We start from the raw sequence: 13,760 nt of genomic DNA on the forward strand, positions 1-13,760 counted from the left end.
TCAAGAGATCTCCACATTACGTGCCATTTTCTATACAATGTAAACATTCGCTTATTAGGTAACCTCTTTCAGATACTGCCGTGAAGTTACATGGTATCTTTCACAGTAGAATTTTCCTTTTACTTCAAAAATACAATATGTACGTATTTGTTACTAAACTGTTCATCATGCTACCGACTAATATGCCCAAATTGTGTTAGTCTCATGGGATGAGATACAATACGTAGTGTTGTACAAGAATCTGAAAATGTAAGGGTGAGACACCTATTATTCTTTAACATAAATATCATCAGGAAAGATCTTGTGGATTCCCTTACTGTTTCCTTTATAGAAAGTGTGTACAAAAGGATTTGTTTATGCATTATCAGGAAACAAAATCTCTCTCTTATTCCATCTGCATTGTGTAGATACCAGTTTGCCAATTATGACCAAAAGAATTTTTGTGAGCAAATGACAGGCAAGAATAATTTTGAACAGTCTTTATAATATGTATTGTAAATGGGTTGAAATGTTCTTGAAAGTACACTTGGCTCTTTGTTTTGCAGTACTCTGTAGACCTGAGTGCGGTCTCAAGTCTCCTGCAGAAAGCCTTTGCCGACCTTAAAGTGGATCCCAAAAACTACAATGTTCAACTTTCTGTTCCAAGAGTACTGAATCCCAACACCCAAGCAGAACTTCTCAGGCTTCTGTTTGATAAGTATGGTGTTAAGTCAGTCAACCTTACCCATCAATCCATTTTGGCACTCTATGCATACAATGCTACTTCTGGTATTGTAGTCGACATTGGAGACAGACTGGATATTGTTCCTGTTATTGATGGTAAGTGACATTAACCATTTTGATCAAAGTACCTTTCACTAATAAATGTCAAGCAGAAAATCTGAAGATACAGTTATCCAATACAGTGTTTTTCATGTTCATCAAAAAGCATGTAACCATATACATATACTCAGTGCTCCTTCATTCAGTTAACCTTATAAAATTTTCCTTTGTTTGTTTGTTTGTTTGTATGAACCTTTTACGTTGCATGGAACCAGTGGTTATTCAGCAACGGAAAATTTTGCTTTTGATAAGTCTGCTAGACTAATAATTTAATCTGCAATATATTCAAACCCCCTTCAGTTGAAAAGGCAATATATATGTTATTTAGTGTGTTGAACTTTTCAGGTTACATCGTAGATGGAGGAGTATCTCGAGTACCTTATGGAGGTTACAGAATCCTTGATCATCTCAGACAGTTCTTGTACCAGAGGAATGTCTCTCTTATCAATGAAGTTGAGAGTTACATCATCAGACAAGTAAGAATTGACATCTATAAATCTTTAATTTAAGTAATCCATCTTTTATCATATGCAGTTTGGTATATTATTAACTTTAATAAATCTACATGACATGTAGAAACAAAATGGTAAGAATGGTTTTCATTGATGTTGCACAATTGCATAATAAAAATATTCACTTCTTCAGGTCCTGGAAAATATTTGTTATTGTGCTCACCATTACAACACAGAGAAGGCTCGCTGTACCAATAACCCAGACAATTACGAAAAAGGAGTTTCCCTGGCGGAGTACTTCCAGAAAGATAGCCCTTATGAGTAAGTTCACTGCAATATGTTTTCACTAAAAAAATTAAAGTTGAATCCCTAATATACTTCATGTGAAAGAGATAAGGATAACAAACAAATCGGCAGTATGCGTGAGGATTAACTCTTGATTTAAAAGACTAAGTTATACTATTCTGTTGCTGCATTCCAATACTGCAATTTGGTTTGACCCTCTCTTTTGATCTTAATGCAATCCAGACATACAGATACCTCATAAATTTTTTTAATTGCACTAGTATTTACTTTCTATTAAATACTTGAATAGCAAACTACTGTAGATGAATTTGAATAACATTACAGCATATGAGTATTTTGTTATTTTCAAGACACTAGTCAGAATTTAGTTATCTTGAGTGAAGTCCTATTATATTTGCATTTTATTGCATAGAGAATCATTGAATAATTTCCATAAGATTCTCATAGAGAATTTGTATTCATTTACATAAATAAACGAACAAAATACTGTGTACAGTAACCCTTCAGATGAACATGCTTTTGTATGAGCTTCATTGTTATGGCAGTTTGTGGTGTGCTACCTTTTTAGACATGATCCCTTCTGCTGTTAACTACCAACTTTAAAATACATGTTTAGTATTGTTTAGCCTAGAAATGGTATGATACACTTTTAGGTATGGGATATCTTGAATATTTAAGTGGAAGCTAAACCATAGGGTCTTGGTTGCATCTTAGATTTTGTTACTTATCAGAAGGCTGAACTCTTGAAGCTTCTGTTTAGTTCATGGGGTACTGTATCAATATGCAAACCCTACTAAAATCTTTTATAAATAAATGATAGAAATATTAGGGAAATATAGGTGAGGAATTCTATCACTTTGTAATATATGTATCTACATTTTCACATTTTCCCATTGAAAACACCCTATCCTGCCTATCTTATACATTGCAGTACCCTAATCTACCTTTGTGGTGATGGGATTACATTAGTATTGTACTGTTATAAGTAATAACTTTGAAAAACTTTTTTTTCAGGTGTATATCCCTAGACTTTGGTCGTTTCCAAGCAACAGAGGGTCTTTTCAATCCAGATGCTTGGGGACTTGATCATCCTGGTATACATAAACTAGTACACAAGGCTATAATGGTAAGCACCCTAGTCCAAACCTCAGATATATTGAGTTTAATGTAAATGGTCTGGTAACTGTTCTGGATCTATACAATGGTTAAATATTCTGGGTTGATAAGGATATTTTATTCACAATTAGCATTTAATTCTGTACCATATGCTGAAATTTAGTAGCAAGTACATTCACACATTTTCAGGATCATGTAAATTGCACAGTAGCTTAAGAATTCAAAAATACTCTCCTAAATTGCAGGAATGCAGCATGGATATACGTAAGGAGATGAGTCGCAGTATATTTTTGGCTGGTGGAGTAACCCAGCTTCCAGGACTTGTAGAGAGACTAACCACAGAAATTGACAATCTCACCCCTCCTGCTATTAGACCAAAGGTAAAGTTCTCTTCATATCTTTCCTAGGGAGAGAGGCATTATATGTCTTCAGACATGTATATTATTAGGAATAGCTATTTTCCAATTAATGCTTTACATCTTGAGACACATGTGGAAGCCTTTTGCATAATTAAATTCAAAACATTTTTGCATAGCAAAATAATGTTTATAAGAAAAGAATTGTACTGATAATAATTATTCATGGATTTTTTTTAACAAAAACAAAGGCTAAACCTATTGCAGTGAAGAGTTGAGTTTTCGTTATTAAGAAATTTAGTACATATAGGAAATAATTTTTTACCAGTATGTATGTTGAAAAAAGTCTTTACTATTTTTATATAGTATTACTTTTCTATGATATTACTTTGTCATGATGGATAGAACTGGAAAAGTTGGCCCTGCTTATTTTGAACAGTAGTCAGTACTCTCAGTTGTGGCAGGATACGTGTGACTAAATGTTTTAGAAATTCTAGTTTGTAATATCTAAACAAAACAAAAAAATATATATATCTTGAGGCTTTTGTAACATCTAAACTAAAAAAAAATATATATCTCGAGGCTTTAAGGTAATGTAATACTGCAGGTACTGGAAGATCAAATATGTTTCATAAAAAAAAAAATCAGTGTTGGGTATCAAGTAGGGACTGAAAAACAGTGTCAGTACTTTTCAATTTATTTTGCACAAAAATATAATTAAACAATTTCAGTTACTTGTACTGGTAATTTTAAACTTCCTAGAAATCTGATTTTTAGGAAAATTTTGTCAGTGATTACACTATTTCATATTTTCCTAACTGTGACACATTGTAAAATCAAACTTTCCACAAAAAGTAGCAGTTACAAGTATGTATGTAACCTTTTGATTTTAGATAAGAACAAACAAATACAAGAAAGCTGCTTATACATGATTTCAGCTTTTTATTTAAATTATTATCATCAGATTAAATAGGTGCAAAATTATTACAATTATATTAGGAACTTCTGTACTATGCTCACCATTTTGAAAAGCATATAAATGTAGATTTTTAGAAGGCCAGTACCCTTGCATGGATGCAAAATTGTGTGAAAAATAATCATTGCATTAGTAGCACTTTATGAAAAATAATCATTACTTTGGTAGCACACACTAACTTTAACAGGAAGTAAAGCTAACATTTTGCCTCAATTGGAATTATGGGCTTACTAAGGGTTCTTTATAGTCTCATTGGACTGCAACTGCTTTGTTTTCTGCCTTTTACTTTTCATAAATTTCTTCTGCCTTCTTTTCATATAGCTTGTTATCATATGCTGTTTACAATACAAGACTTAATCTTCCTATTGTTCATGGCCAATGAATGCAGAGATGGAGGATCTTGTTAATATTGTCCTCAAGTTTCTTAACAGTAAAAGAACCAGTCATCCAGGTATTCAGGCACTAAATATCATGCAAGATCTGCAACTAATGCAGAAGGCATCAGCCTTGTGATTACTGATGATGCTATGGAGAGGCTGATATGTAGTTCTTACTGTCAAGAAGAATTTTTTGGGTGGCTCAGTTTAGTAAATGACAGATGGTTTCCAGCTTGATGTCTTGGCCATTTGAAATAACAACCCCTAGTAGTCTGGTGAATTGTCATCCAGCCCTTTTAATTGGTGCATTCAACAGCTTAGTGGAATTACCACACAGCACTTTAAAGCATTATCATTTGCTTCTGTAGGTCTGGGAATTTGTATTATCCTGATGTTTTGACAGCTCTGCTCCAAAGTCTTACAATGTCCTCAAAAAACTTGCTCCCCCTCCACCCACAGATCTAGTGAAGATCTCAACAACCTTGTCCCTTTTGTCCATCCATCTGGAATAGCAAATCCATCCAAGTAAGATGGTCATGGCTCCTGCTTCTTGCTCAATAATGCTGTCTTTCATGGTACTTTTAAGTGGCATCCATGACAATAATCACTTTTGATAGAGGTCTGCCAAGATACTAATTGAGATTTTAAACTTCCGAGGCAATAGTCAACATTATCACACCACAACCTAGAGCCAGTCAGTGAACACTGGTAGCAACCAAAAGGTTCTGATAGGCGTAGTAGTAACCTTTGTTTACTCTTCAGGCCAATAAATGAAAATTTCCAAATCCTTCAGCCCAGTAAATAAAAATTTTCAAATCCTTCACTCTTACTGACTGAAAATGTTTATGCTAGTCATGAGGAAGCAAAATTTTTCTGGTGTCAGCGGGGACTTGGTAGCAGTTCCAGAGACCAGCAGCCTAATTGAACCTGCCATTGGTTAATGTTATAACCACCTAGAGCCAGTTGAGACAGTGGCAGCAGAGAGGTTCTGACAGAAGCAGGCAACCTCTGTAAACTTCAGACCAGCAGTGAAGATTTCCAAATTCTGCACACATGCTAATACGTACTGGAAAATTTTGATGTTAACTATGAGGAAGTAAAATCTCTTTGTAGCAGATTTCCAGAGGCCAACAACCCAGCTGATCCTGCCATTTGCTCGAAAGTGCCCAAGTGGAAGCTTCTGCTTTTGGTCATCACTACAATTGATCTTTTTACATTAATTGATGGCTATTGTGTCTTACCTTCAGGAACCAAGGAAGACTTAAGCTTCATCTTTTGGTCCATTCTCACTTGTGGCCATATATCTTGACAATGTTACTGTCATTGCTCAAGCTTTTGGATCCATTCCTATCTCTCCACAAGGTTTTACACAGATAGATCAGTCAAAGATGCATCTAATGGATAGTTGAAATTAGGTTACTACTTCTCTCGTAGTTACTGTGATGAGAGAAATTGCTTGCTCTCTATACCTTCATCATCACACCTATCAAAGATTTCAAATGTATTTTTAAAAATCTCTCCCTCTCCATCTAAAGTAGTCACGATTCCTAGTTCAACAATTCCGTGATGAGGTGGCAGGACAGAGTGCACTAAAGTTCAACAGTCATACATGAACGTGGCTTAGCAACATGTACACTACTTACTTGTTATGTAAAGCATACATTACCACTATTTGGTAATCATTTAAATTAGATTACTTGCAAGAATAAGAATCATAATTAAAAGACTATCAGTTCACTTGCCTCGTTCTCTTCACAGACAAACGAAGCCTTAAAGTGCACATGTTTATTGAACCTTTCCTGCTCAAAATTTTCTTTTTATTTGCATAGACTTGTGTTAAACCCTGTATAATTAATATGCAGTGGAAGTTTTGGAATAGTGTATAAACTGACTTTTAGCTCTAAAATCCTTTAAGGTATATACGTACTAACTATAGTTCACTAGAGAACTACTTATTGTAAATTTGATTATTGCAAATTTGATTAAACTACCTTGCTTTTCACAGTTGTTACGTCAAGCCAGTGCAGAAGTAAACAGATTAAAAAGCTAAATAAATATGAAAATTAATGCTTCAGAGAACGTTAATAGCATTTATTGGTTCAGTGATGTCTCGTCATACAAATTGACTTTTCTATACTTTTTCTCAGGAGCAATATTTTGTATATTTACAATCATTTTGTCATGTTTAATAAGCTTCAGTTCAACATTCAAAAGTGCGTCTAACCTTCCAATAGGTTATTTAGCAATTACTGTATTATTAGCAATTATATTTTATTCCTCTAACTACTGTATTAATTATAACTAACAAAACTGCCATCTATATTTTCCAGGTTCATGCTTCTCCCTATCGTTATCACGCTGCTTACATTGGAGCCTGCGTTCTAGCCGAATCCCCAGCATTCACCCAGTCCAAAATTACTAGAGAGGACTGGAACAAGCATGGCAATTCAGCACTCAAGAAATGGTCACTCTGAACACAAGGACCACAGAAGTCTTTGGCTTGAACAAATCTAAAGCGGAACGATCATCTTTGCTGGGATTTTTCCTAGTGTCCCTCGGAGAAGCACCACACAGCATTTTCCAAGTGACTTCACTTTTATATTGCTAATACTGTATATGAGAATCATGTGTATTGTGTGAAAGCTATACTCATGCACAAAATTTTTTTCTAGTTGCCTCACTTGGTCACCATATGTACAGAATTTTAACACTAAAATGCCAAGTCATTTAAGCTAAATATAAAAATCATTCCTAGTATAATGTAAGTATTATATACATTGTTATATTTTCAACCGAACATAATTTTAAAAGCAGCAGATTAAGCCAGGTAACAATATGTGAATCATGGCTGATGGTAGTTAGTTTTAATAGCAATTCTTTACTTTTGGTGTAAATGTCACCAAAAACTTTGAATTTTGCTAAAATAATATATATTGTTCAAACCTATATCATTTATAGAGAACCAATATTGTTAGGAAATAGTTTTATGGACCGTCTTGACGAGATAACATCGAAAAATAACAATGCATCCAGTGTTTTCTAAATACTGTACTAAAGCCTATATTAATGAAGCAGGAGAATTTATAGATTATTTGTAATATATACTTATTTCTCCAGCAAGAAAAGTGTATAATTTGTAAATACAAATCCTTGATAAGGGAAAGGTTAACTTATTTTCATTATGTAATATACAATCACACATTGTTTACTTATCTCAAATATATTTGTATATGAGAACATTGTCTTTTTTTCTCATACCTAACTATAAACTGTTTAGTGGCAATAACAGCATATCTGTGAGCAAAAAACACTTACTTGTACAAGGAATTTGTATGAAATTAATATGTATTTTTCATAATTAACAATCCTTGTCTAAACATAACGTAAGTGTCTCGTTAAAATTTGTATGAACTTGATTAGCATTTTTTATAGCAAATAAATTTTGTCATAACGGAGGAGTCCGGTTAAAAATAACACAAGGAATTGGTGGCAATGGCAGTCAGCCAATAGGGGAGTAGGAGGAAGCAGTGCAACCTCCCTTACCCCCACCATGCATTAATACCATTTTCCATGCAACCCAAGAAAGAATGAGGGACGGCTTGAGGTGGGCCATATACGTATATTAAGACCAAAGGTTTTCGCTATGAAAAATAAAATTTAATTTGTCATTGTGAAGTAATCAGACATGTCAATAACTACTCTCAGAGGGAGGATAAGGCGGCCTTAGAACTGACTAGAGGTTTGGCCCACTGGGCTCACTTCCTGGACATAGGAAGGAGTCATATGCCTCTGATCTGTAGAGCACAAGTCTACTGAACTGCCAGACATCTGGGCTAATAGACAATGTAAATACTTAACTACAATGTCTCTTGAGGATGGCAAAATCTGTTGGAGATGACAAACTTTTGTTAGCCACCAATCATGTTTATTACCAGTTCCTCTCTCACCTTGTATTGAGTAGGAACAAACCTCTACCATATAGAATGGAAGCTCGCTCACCTGTGCCTAACCAGTTCCACCATATTATTCTCTACTGCCTGCTGGTAGAGGAGAAAAAGAAAGTGAAAGGAAGGAGACCAGTAATCTCATTCTCTCTCACTTTCATATCCAACATTTTAGGTAAGATACAAACTGTCCCTCCAGGAGCACTGGGTGAGCTACAATGTCCGGCAGATAGAAGGATGTGAACCAACAAGTTCTTGAAAGCAATGGTAGGGCCTAGACTCCTAACATGCACTCTTGCATGCACTGTATTAGCATCTGAATGTGAAACAGAACTATAAGCTAGTCTGATCACTTCACGTAACCAAAAGGAGATAGTATTCTTGGACACTTCTTTCTTGTTCTGGCCTGTGTTAACAATCAGTCTTCGGCAGCAATCAGGTCTGAGGTGCCAAGTCCGTTTTAGATAGCTATGCAGTGCCCTGACGAGGCATAAATATAATTCATCTGGGTTGTCAACAACAAAATCCCCAAGTCTGTCCTCTGAATAGTGAGATTATGAGTCTTGGCTAAGAATTCTGTGATAACTTCAAGGGCTACAGATCCCCAACCCCTTGTATGTTTAACGTTAAAACAGAGTTCATGTAATTCACCGACTCTCTTTGATGAAGCCAAGGCCAGTAAGAAAAATGTTTTGAGGATTAAATTCCTCTGTTGAGCACCATAAGGGTTCATACAGAGGATAAGTGAGACTGCTAAGCACCATAGTAAGATATCCCAATTATGAGGTTTGAGATATCTTGGGGAACAGGACTGCTCAAAACTCTTGAGAAGCATAGAAAATTTTGACAATGAAGAGAGGTCCACATCCTTTAAATGTAGAACCAATCCTAGAGTAGCTCTGTACCCTTGATGGCTGAAACTTATAGTAGTTTATCCCTACGTAGAAACATGAGTCCACTACTTGTTGAATAGAACAGTTTCAACAGGAGAGAAACCCCGATGATGAAATCTTTCACAGTAGACTGCCCATACTCCTTGATACACAGCTGTGGATGATCTTCTAAGATAACCTGACATCTCTGTCGCTAGGCCCACAGATTACCTGTGACGCTTCTTGCTAGGAGGGTTGATGAAATTTTTCTTCCTCTAACATCTGACATGAATAGGTGGAACAGAAGATGAAGAAGGTGAAGACAGATGAGGCAGGAGATCTGTGACGTCTCTCCTTGGATATTGGTAGCTTGACACAGCCATACTTCTTAAGAAACACCTACTCTGTCAATGAGAGTTGAGTGAGCAGACATAGATGGCTCAGAGAAGGAAGTCTACGGACACAGCATGGAAGGATACAGCACAAAGTAAGGTCCTGGGAGAGTCGTTGATAGATCAGATGCCATCACGGAGACTGCAGCTCTGGAAACAGACATGGGGAGAGCTGTTGTATGTTGAGATAATGTCACTGAAACCGAGATCTGGAAGCTGTCATGGCGGATGTCAACAAGAAGCGAGACAACATGCAGTGAGACAGAAGGCCAGAAAGGGTTGGTACCCCTGATAGACCTAATGATGCCCAACACTCAGATATCTTCTGTGTATCTTCCCTTGAAATGACTGTAGAAGAGGGGGCCTGCCTTCTCCCTGCAACGACATCAATTTACAAGATCTCCCGAAACCCTCCTCGAATCCTCGAAAAATGAAATCAAAAGAATGAAAGGGAGAATAATCTTCATGAGAGGAAGCAGCAGCAGTAAGAGGAGATTTTGGTAAAGAAGAGGTGGAACAATAAGAAATTGGAATGTCTCCCACCAAGGGAGGCAGCATTGGCTTCCTCTTATAGTACTTCCTATTATCAAATCTCTTCCATTGCTCAGGTGGCCAAAGACAACACTGAAAAATGAATTACTTATGCTGTAAATGTTAGCTCTGCACCTACTACAAGTGGAATGGGGGTCTCTATCTGAAGAAGACAAGTAACAAGAACAAGGGTTATTACCAGCCCCAGTGCATCGTCTCTAAAACCTGGGAGGCTTAGCTTCATGGGTTTGCATTTCAGTAAATGTATGAAGCACACACACACAGCACACAGTATCACACAGAAATCACACAAAAACAAAATAAAGTGGGGGTAAGGCAGGTCATGCTGCTTCCTCCTACTCCCCCATTGGCGGACTACCATTGCCACTAATTCCTTGTGTCATTTTCAACCAGATTCCAGCAGGGACTAGAGAATTTATCCCTATGTTAAGACAAAGGTTTGCTCCACATATGAACAAATATTATATAGATAAAGAATGTTCCTAACAATGTGTCAAATCTAATAAGGTGAGCAAAAAATGATAATTGAATGCACATAATTAAATGTAACATTTCAAAATGTAAAGAACTTTAACAATGGTTAAAACTTTAACCTTTTGTGGCTTGTATGTTTGTGCAGTACACAAAAATAATTATTAAATTTACATACACTACAAAAACACAAATGAACCACCAGTTTAGGGTATACATCATAATCAAATATAGTAAACCTTTGGAAAAAATACAATACTATACACACCCACGAAATGCAATATCTACTAAAGAAATATTCATGTAAGTTGCCAGTATACTGTGCAACAAAAATTGAGAGGAAAAAACAACTATAAATAGTTTAAACTTTGGATCAACCCAAACCTAATAGAAAAAATATTGTGTAGCCATGCTCAAAATTGATGCCACATGATTGTTTGTATCATCCAAAATCTCTTTTTTTGCATTGCTTAGCTCAAAGCACAGTATGACAAAGTTGGCAGTGCTGTCGATCCCAGCATGCACAACTTGCTACTTGAAGCAGTCATCATAACTATTTCTACAGCAAGATGATAGCTCTAATAGCCTCAACAATTATAACAAGATTTTCAAAACCGAACTGTCAAGTTTCCTATGAATTATCAAGTTTTAGGCTATGTTCAAACTGTCTGTATACAGCAGTAATGATCGGCTTCTGAGATGCAATCTAGATTACTATAGAGTTCATTTTAAGAGATTATCTGTTCTTTTAGAGCAAAATATGATGACTATTCAATTATATATTTATTTATATAAGACAGACAAGTTATAATTTTGTTGTTGGTAATACATATTGTTAAGGCTAATACACCACAGTTTTTAAACTGAATAAGAAAGTTATTTTCTTAAAAGTCCTTCTGTTTGATTTTGATGTATAATTGATTCATAAGGTAACCTGATGTGTAACAAGAAGTAGATAACTTCATATGCTTTCCTGTCAATAATTGTTATTACAGAGCTGTGAATGTTAAGTGTAATTTATTTTTAACCAATAAAGAAAACTAACACATTAAGGCTTAAGAACAAAACCTAGGTTGCGTAACATAGGACATGCCCATTTGTGGACAAGGGTGGATGCATTTTAACTACAGTAATATTCATGTACTGTACTTTTTTAGAGGTATTTCAACCAATTACATAACGTAATGTAATGATAACTTTAAATTTTTTTATCATTTTCACATTTGAACATAGATTTAATAAAGACATTTTTTTCGAACCCATCAACACTGAGTGAATGAAAAGTTTTGAAAATGTTTAGTTACTGTTTTTACAAAATTTGGCTACATGTAACTACAGTAACTGAAATTTTCTGATAATTTTGTATATATTATAATTTATTTTATGAAACATACTATGGCCTTATTTTATGAAATAGATAAATATGTAGCATTAGTTGTCAGTTAGTAAATTCTGAACAAATCCTATGCAGTCATATAGCGTCACTTATGAGCATGGCTATACGTATAGTCCATTATACAAATCTATGACTACTAGACTATGTAAACAGCCCAACTACAAATAATATCACTACAGCTTTTTAAAAAAAAACTACAACAGTCTCACAAACAATAACTTTAAAAATCTATGAGTAATTTATAAACATTTTTTTAATTACTTTAAAATTTTTAACTGTAAGAGTTCTTTGTTTACTTTGCATAGTCATACTTCGTTGTTCATAATCAAACAGGATCATAATAAAAAAAAGACAGACCATACTAATAAACACACTTAACACATAAACAAAACTTATGGCATTTAACACACCAATAAAACAATTTAACGCTTAACATAACATCGGAATTTAAAAAAATATTTTTCTCCATATTCAACGTAATATAAATTACCTGTATATACATAAAGATGTCAAGATATATCACAGGTCAAGTCCAGACTTAATAAACTGAAATATCAGCAACTGTGTGCAACTATTAAGAAGTGCAGATTGGACGATTTCCAGTTAAAATATCACAGATGACTTCTGGAATTTTGAACTTATGTTCGCTAAATACCACATAAATTTTCATAAGTAAAAAAATTAGTTTAACCCCTACATTGAACAACAGTTGATAAAAAGCTCCACCGCAAGTGACTGGAGTTTTGATAAGTGCAACAAGAACAATTAGTGGAACTTTTAAAAGACAAGAGCATTCACTTCAGTCTAATAGTATGTTCAGGCCCTTACAATTCATCTTTAATAGTCTTCCTCCCAGCATTAGGGTCTTTCTTCCAGTATTTATAAGCTAATAAGGCTACATTTTTGGCTCCAATAATTTCCATCTCCATCGCACTTCCTGCCCATTCAATAGCATTAACATGATACATCCCAGGAGTGAGAACAAATTTAGCCATTTCTTGATCTGATTCATAATGTGGGTATGCTAGCCAGTCAATAACGTGCGTAGAATTACGTTCTTTAAAGAAAATGTTTAACTGTTCTTCAGGCAATGGATTGGGTGAAAATATCTTCCAAACATCAGGTAAATTTTCGGAGCAATCCTCTAGATCAACTGGAAACTGCTTTCCAAAGGAATTAAAGATCAATCGCGGATTGGTGACCAAAATCTCATCGAGGGGATCATCATCAGTAAATTTCAAAGTTTCTGGCACCAACTTACCTTGCACCATTGTGCAGACAATTCTTTCATACCGTCCTGGGAATTTTAGCTCCTCAGTGAAGTTTGTAAACTTGATGTTGCTCTTATCTTCAGTGAGTGGCGTAGCAATAATTACAATGTCATAATCTTGAGGTTGGGAAATTTGTTCTTCCACTTCAGGTATAGCTGCTGAATTGCCTTCCACAAAAAGATGCTTAAATGGCATCTCAGAATCAACAGAAGCAACCTGTAAAAGACATTTCATTAACAAACTTCTTACCATTATACTGAATACATAATCAAAACTAACATTTCAGCAAAACTGACATCAATTAAATTTTGAGATGTATACAATATGAAATGCTGTTATAGCTAGTCTGTACTACTTCATGCATTTTAATGACTTCATTTTCTTATATTTTAAAAGTAAGTTCTTGTGTCATTCGTCATAGCTTGCCTTGTTGCATGAGATTGCAATGTTGCATGAG

The 13,760-nt window shown here is 35.0% G+C and overlaps 2 protein-coding genes across 3 annotated transcripts in view; one reads left to right on the forward strand and one right to left on the reverse strand.

Annotated features, from left to right (window-relative positions):
* LOC135223506 (uncharacterized) overlaps positions 1–7,642 on the forward strand; it is a 28,522-nt gene extending 20,880 nt beyond the window's left edge. Inside the window, 6 exon segments of the mRNA XM_064261949.1 lie at positions 546–819; positions 1,168–1,298; positions 1,468–1,595; positions 2,595–2,706; positions 2,942–3,076; positions 6,736–7,642. Of these exon segments, the coding sequence (XP_064118019.1) occupies positions 546–819; positions 1,168–1,298; positions 1,468–1,595; positions 2,595–2,706; positions 2,942–3,076; positions 6,736–6,879 (924 nt within the window). The 3' untranslated portion in view covers positions 6,880–7,642.
* The window catches only part of LOC135223504 (prenylcysteine oxidase 1-like), a 46,831-nt gene continuing 40,677 nt past the window's right edge, over positions 7,607–13,760 (reverse strand). For both annotated transcript variants that reach the window (XM_064261948.1, XM_064261947.1), the window contains exon 6: positions 7,607–13,519. In XM_064261948.1, coding sequence (XP_064118018.1) covers positions 12,857–13,519 — 663 coding nt within the window. In that variant the 3' untranslated portion in view covers positions 7,607–12,856. The remainder of the gene's footprint in view (positions 13,520–13,760) is intronic.

The sequence above is a fragment of the Macrobrachium nipponense genome, chromosome 10 (genome assembly GCF_015104395.2).
Source record: "Macrobrachium nipponense isolate FS-2020 chromosome 10, ASM1510439v2, whole genome shotgun sequence".
Lineage (NCBI taxonomy): Eukaryota > Metazoa > Arthropoda > Malacostraca > Decapoda > Palaemonidae > Macrobrachium > Macrobrachium nipponense.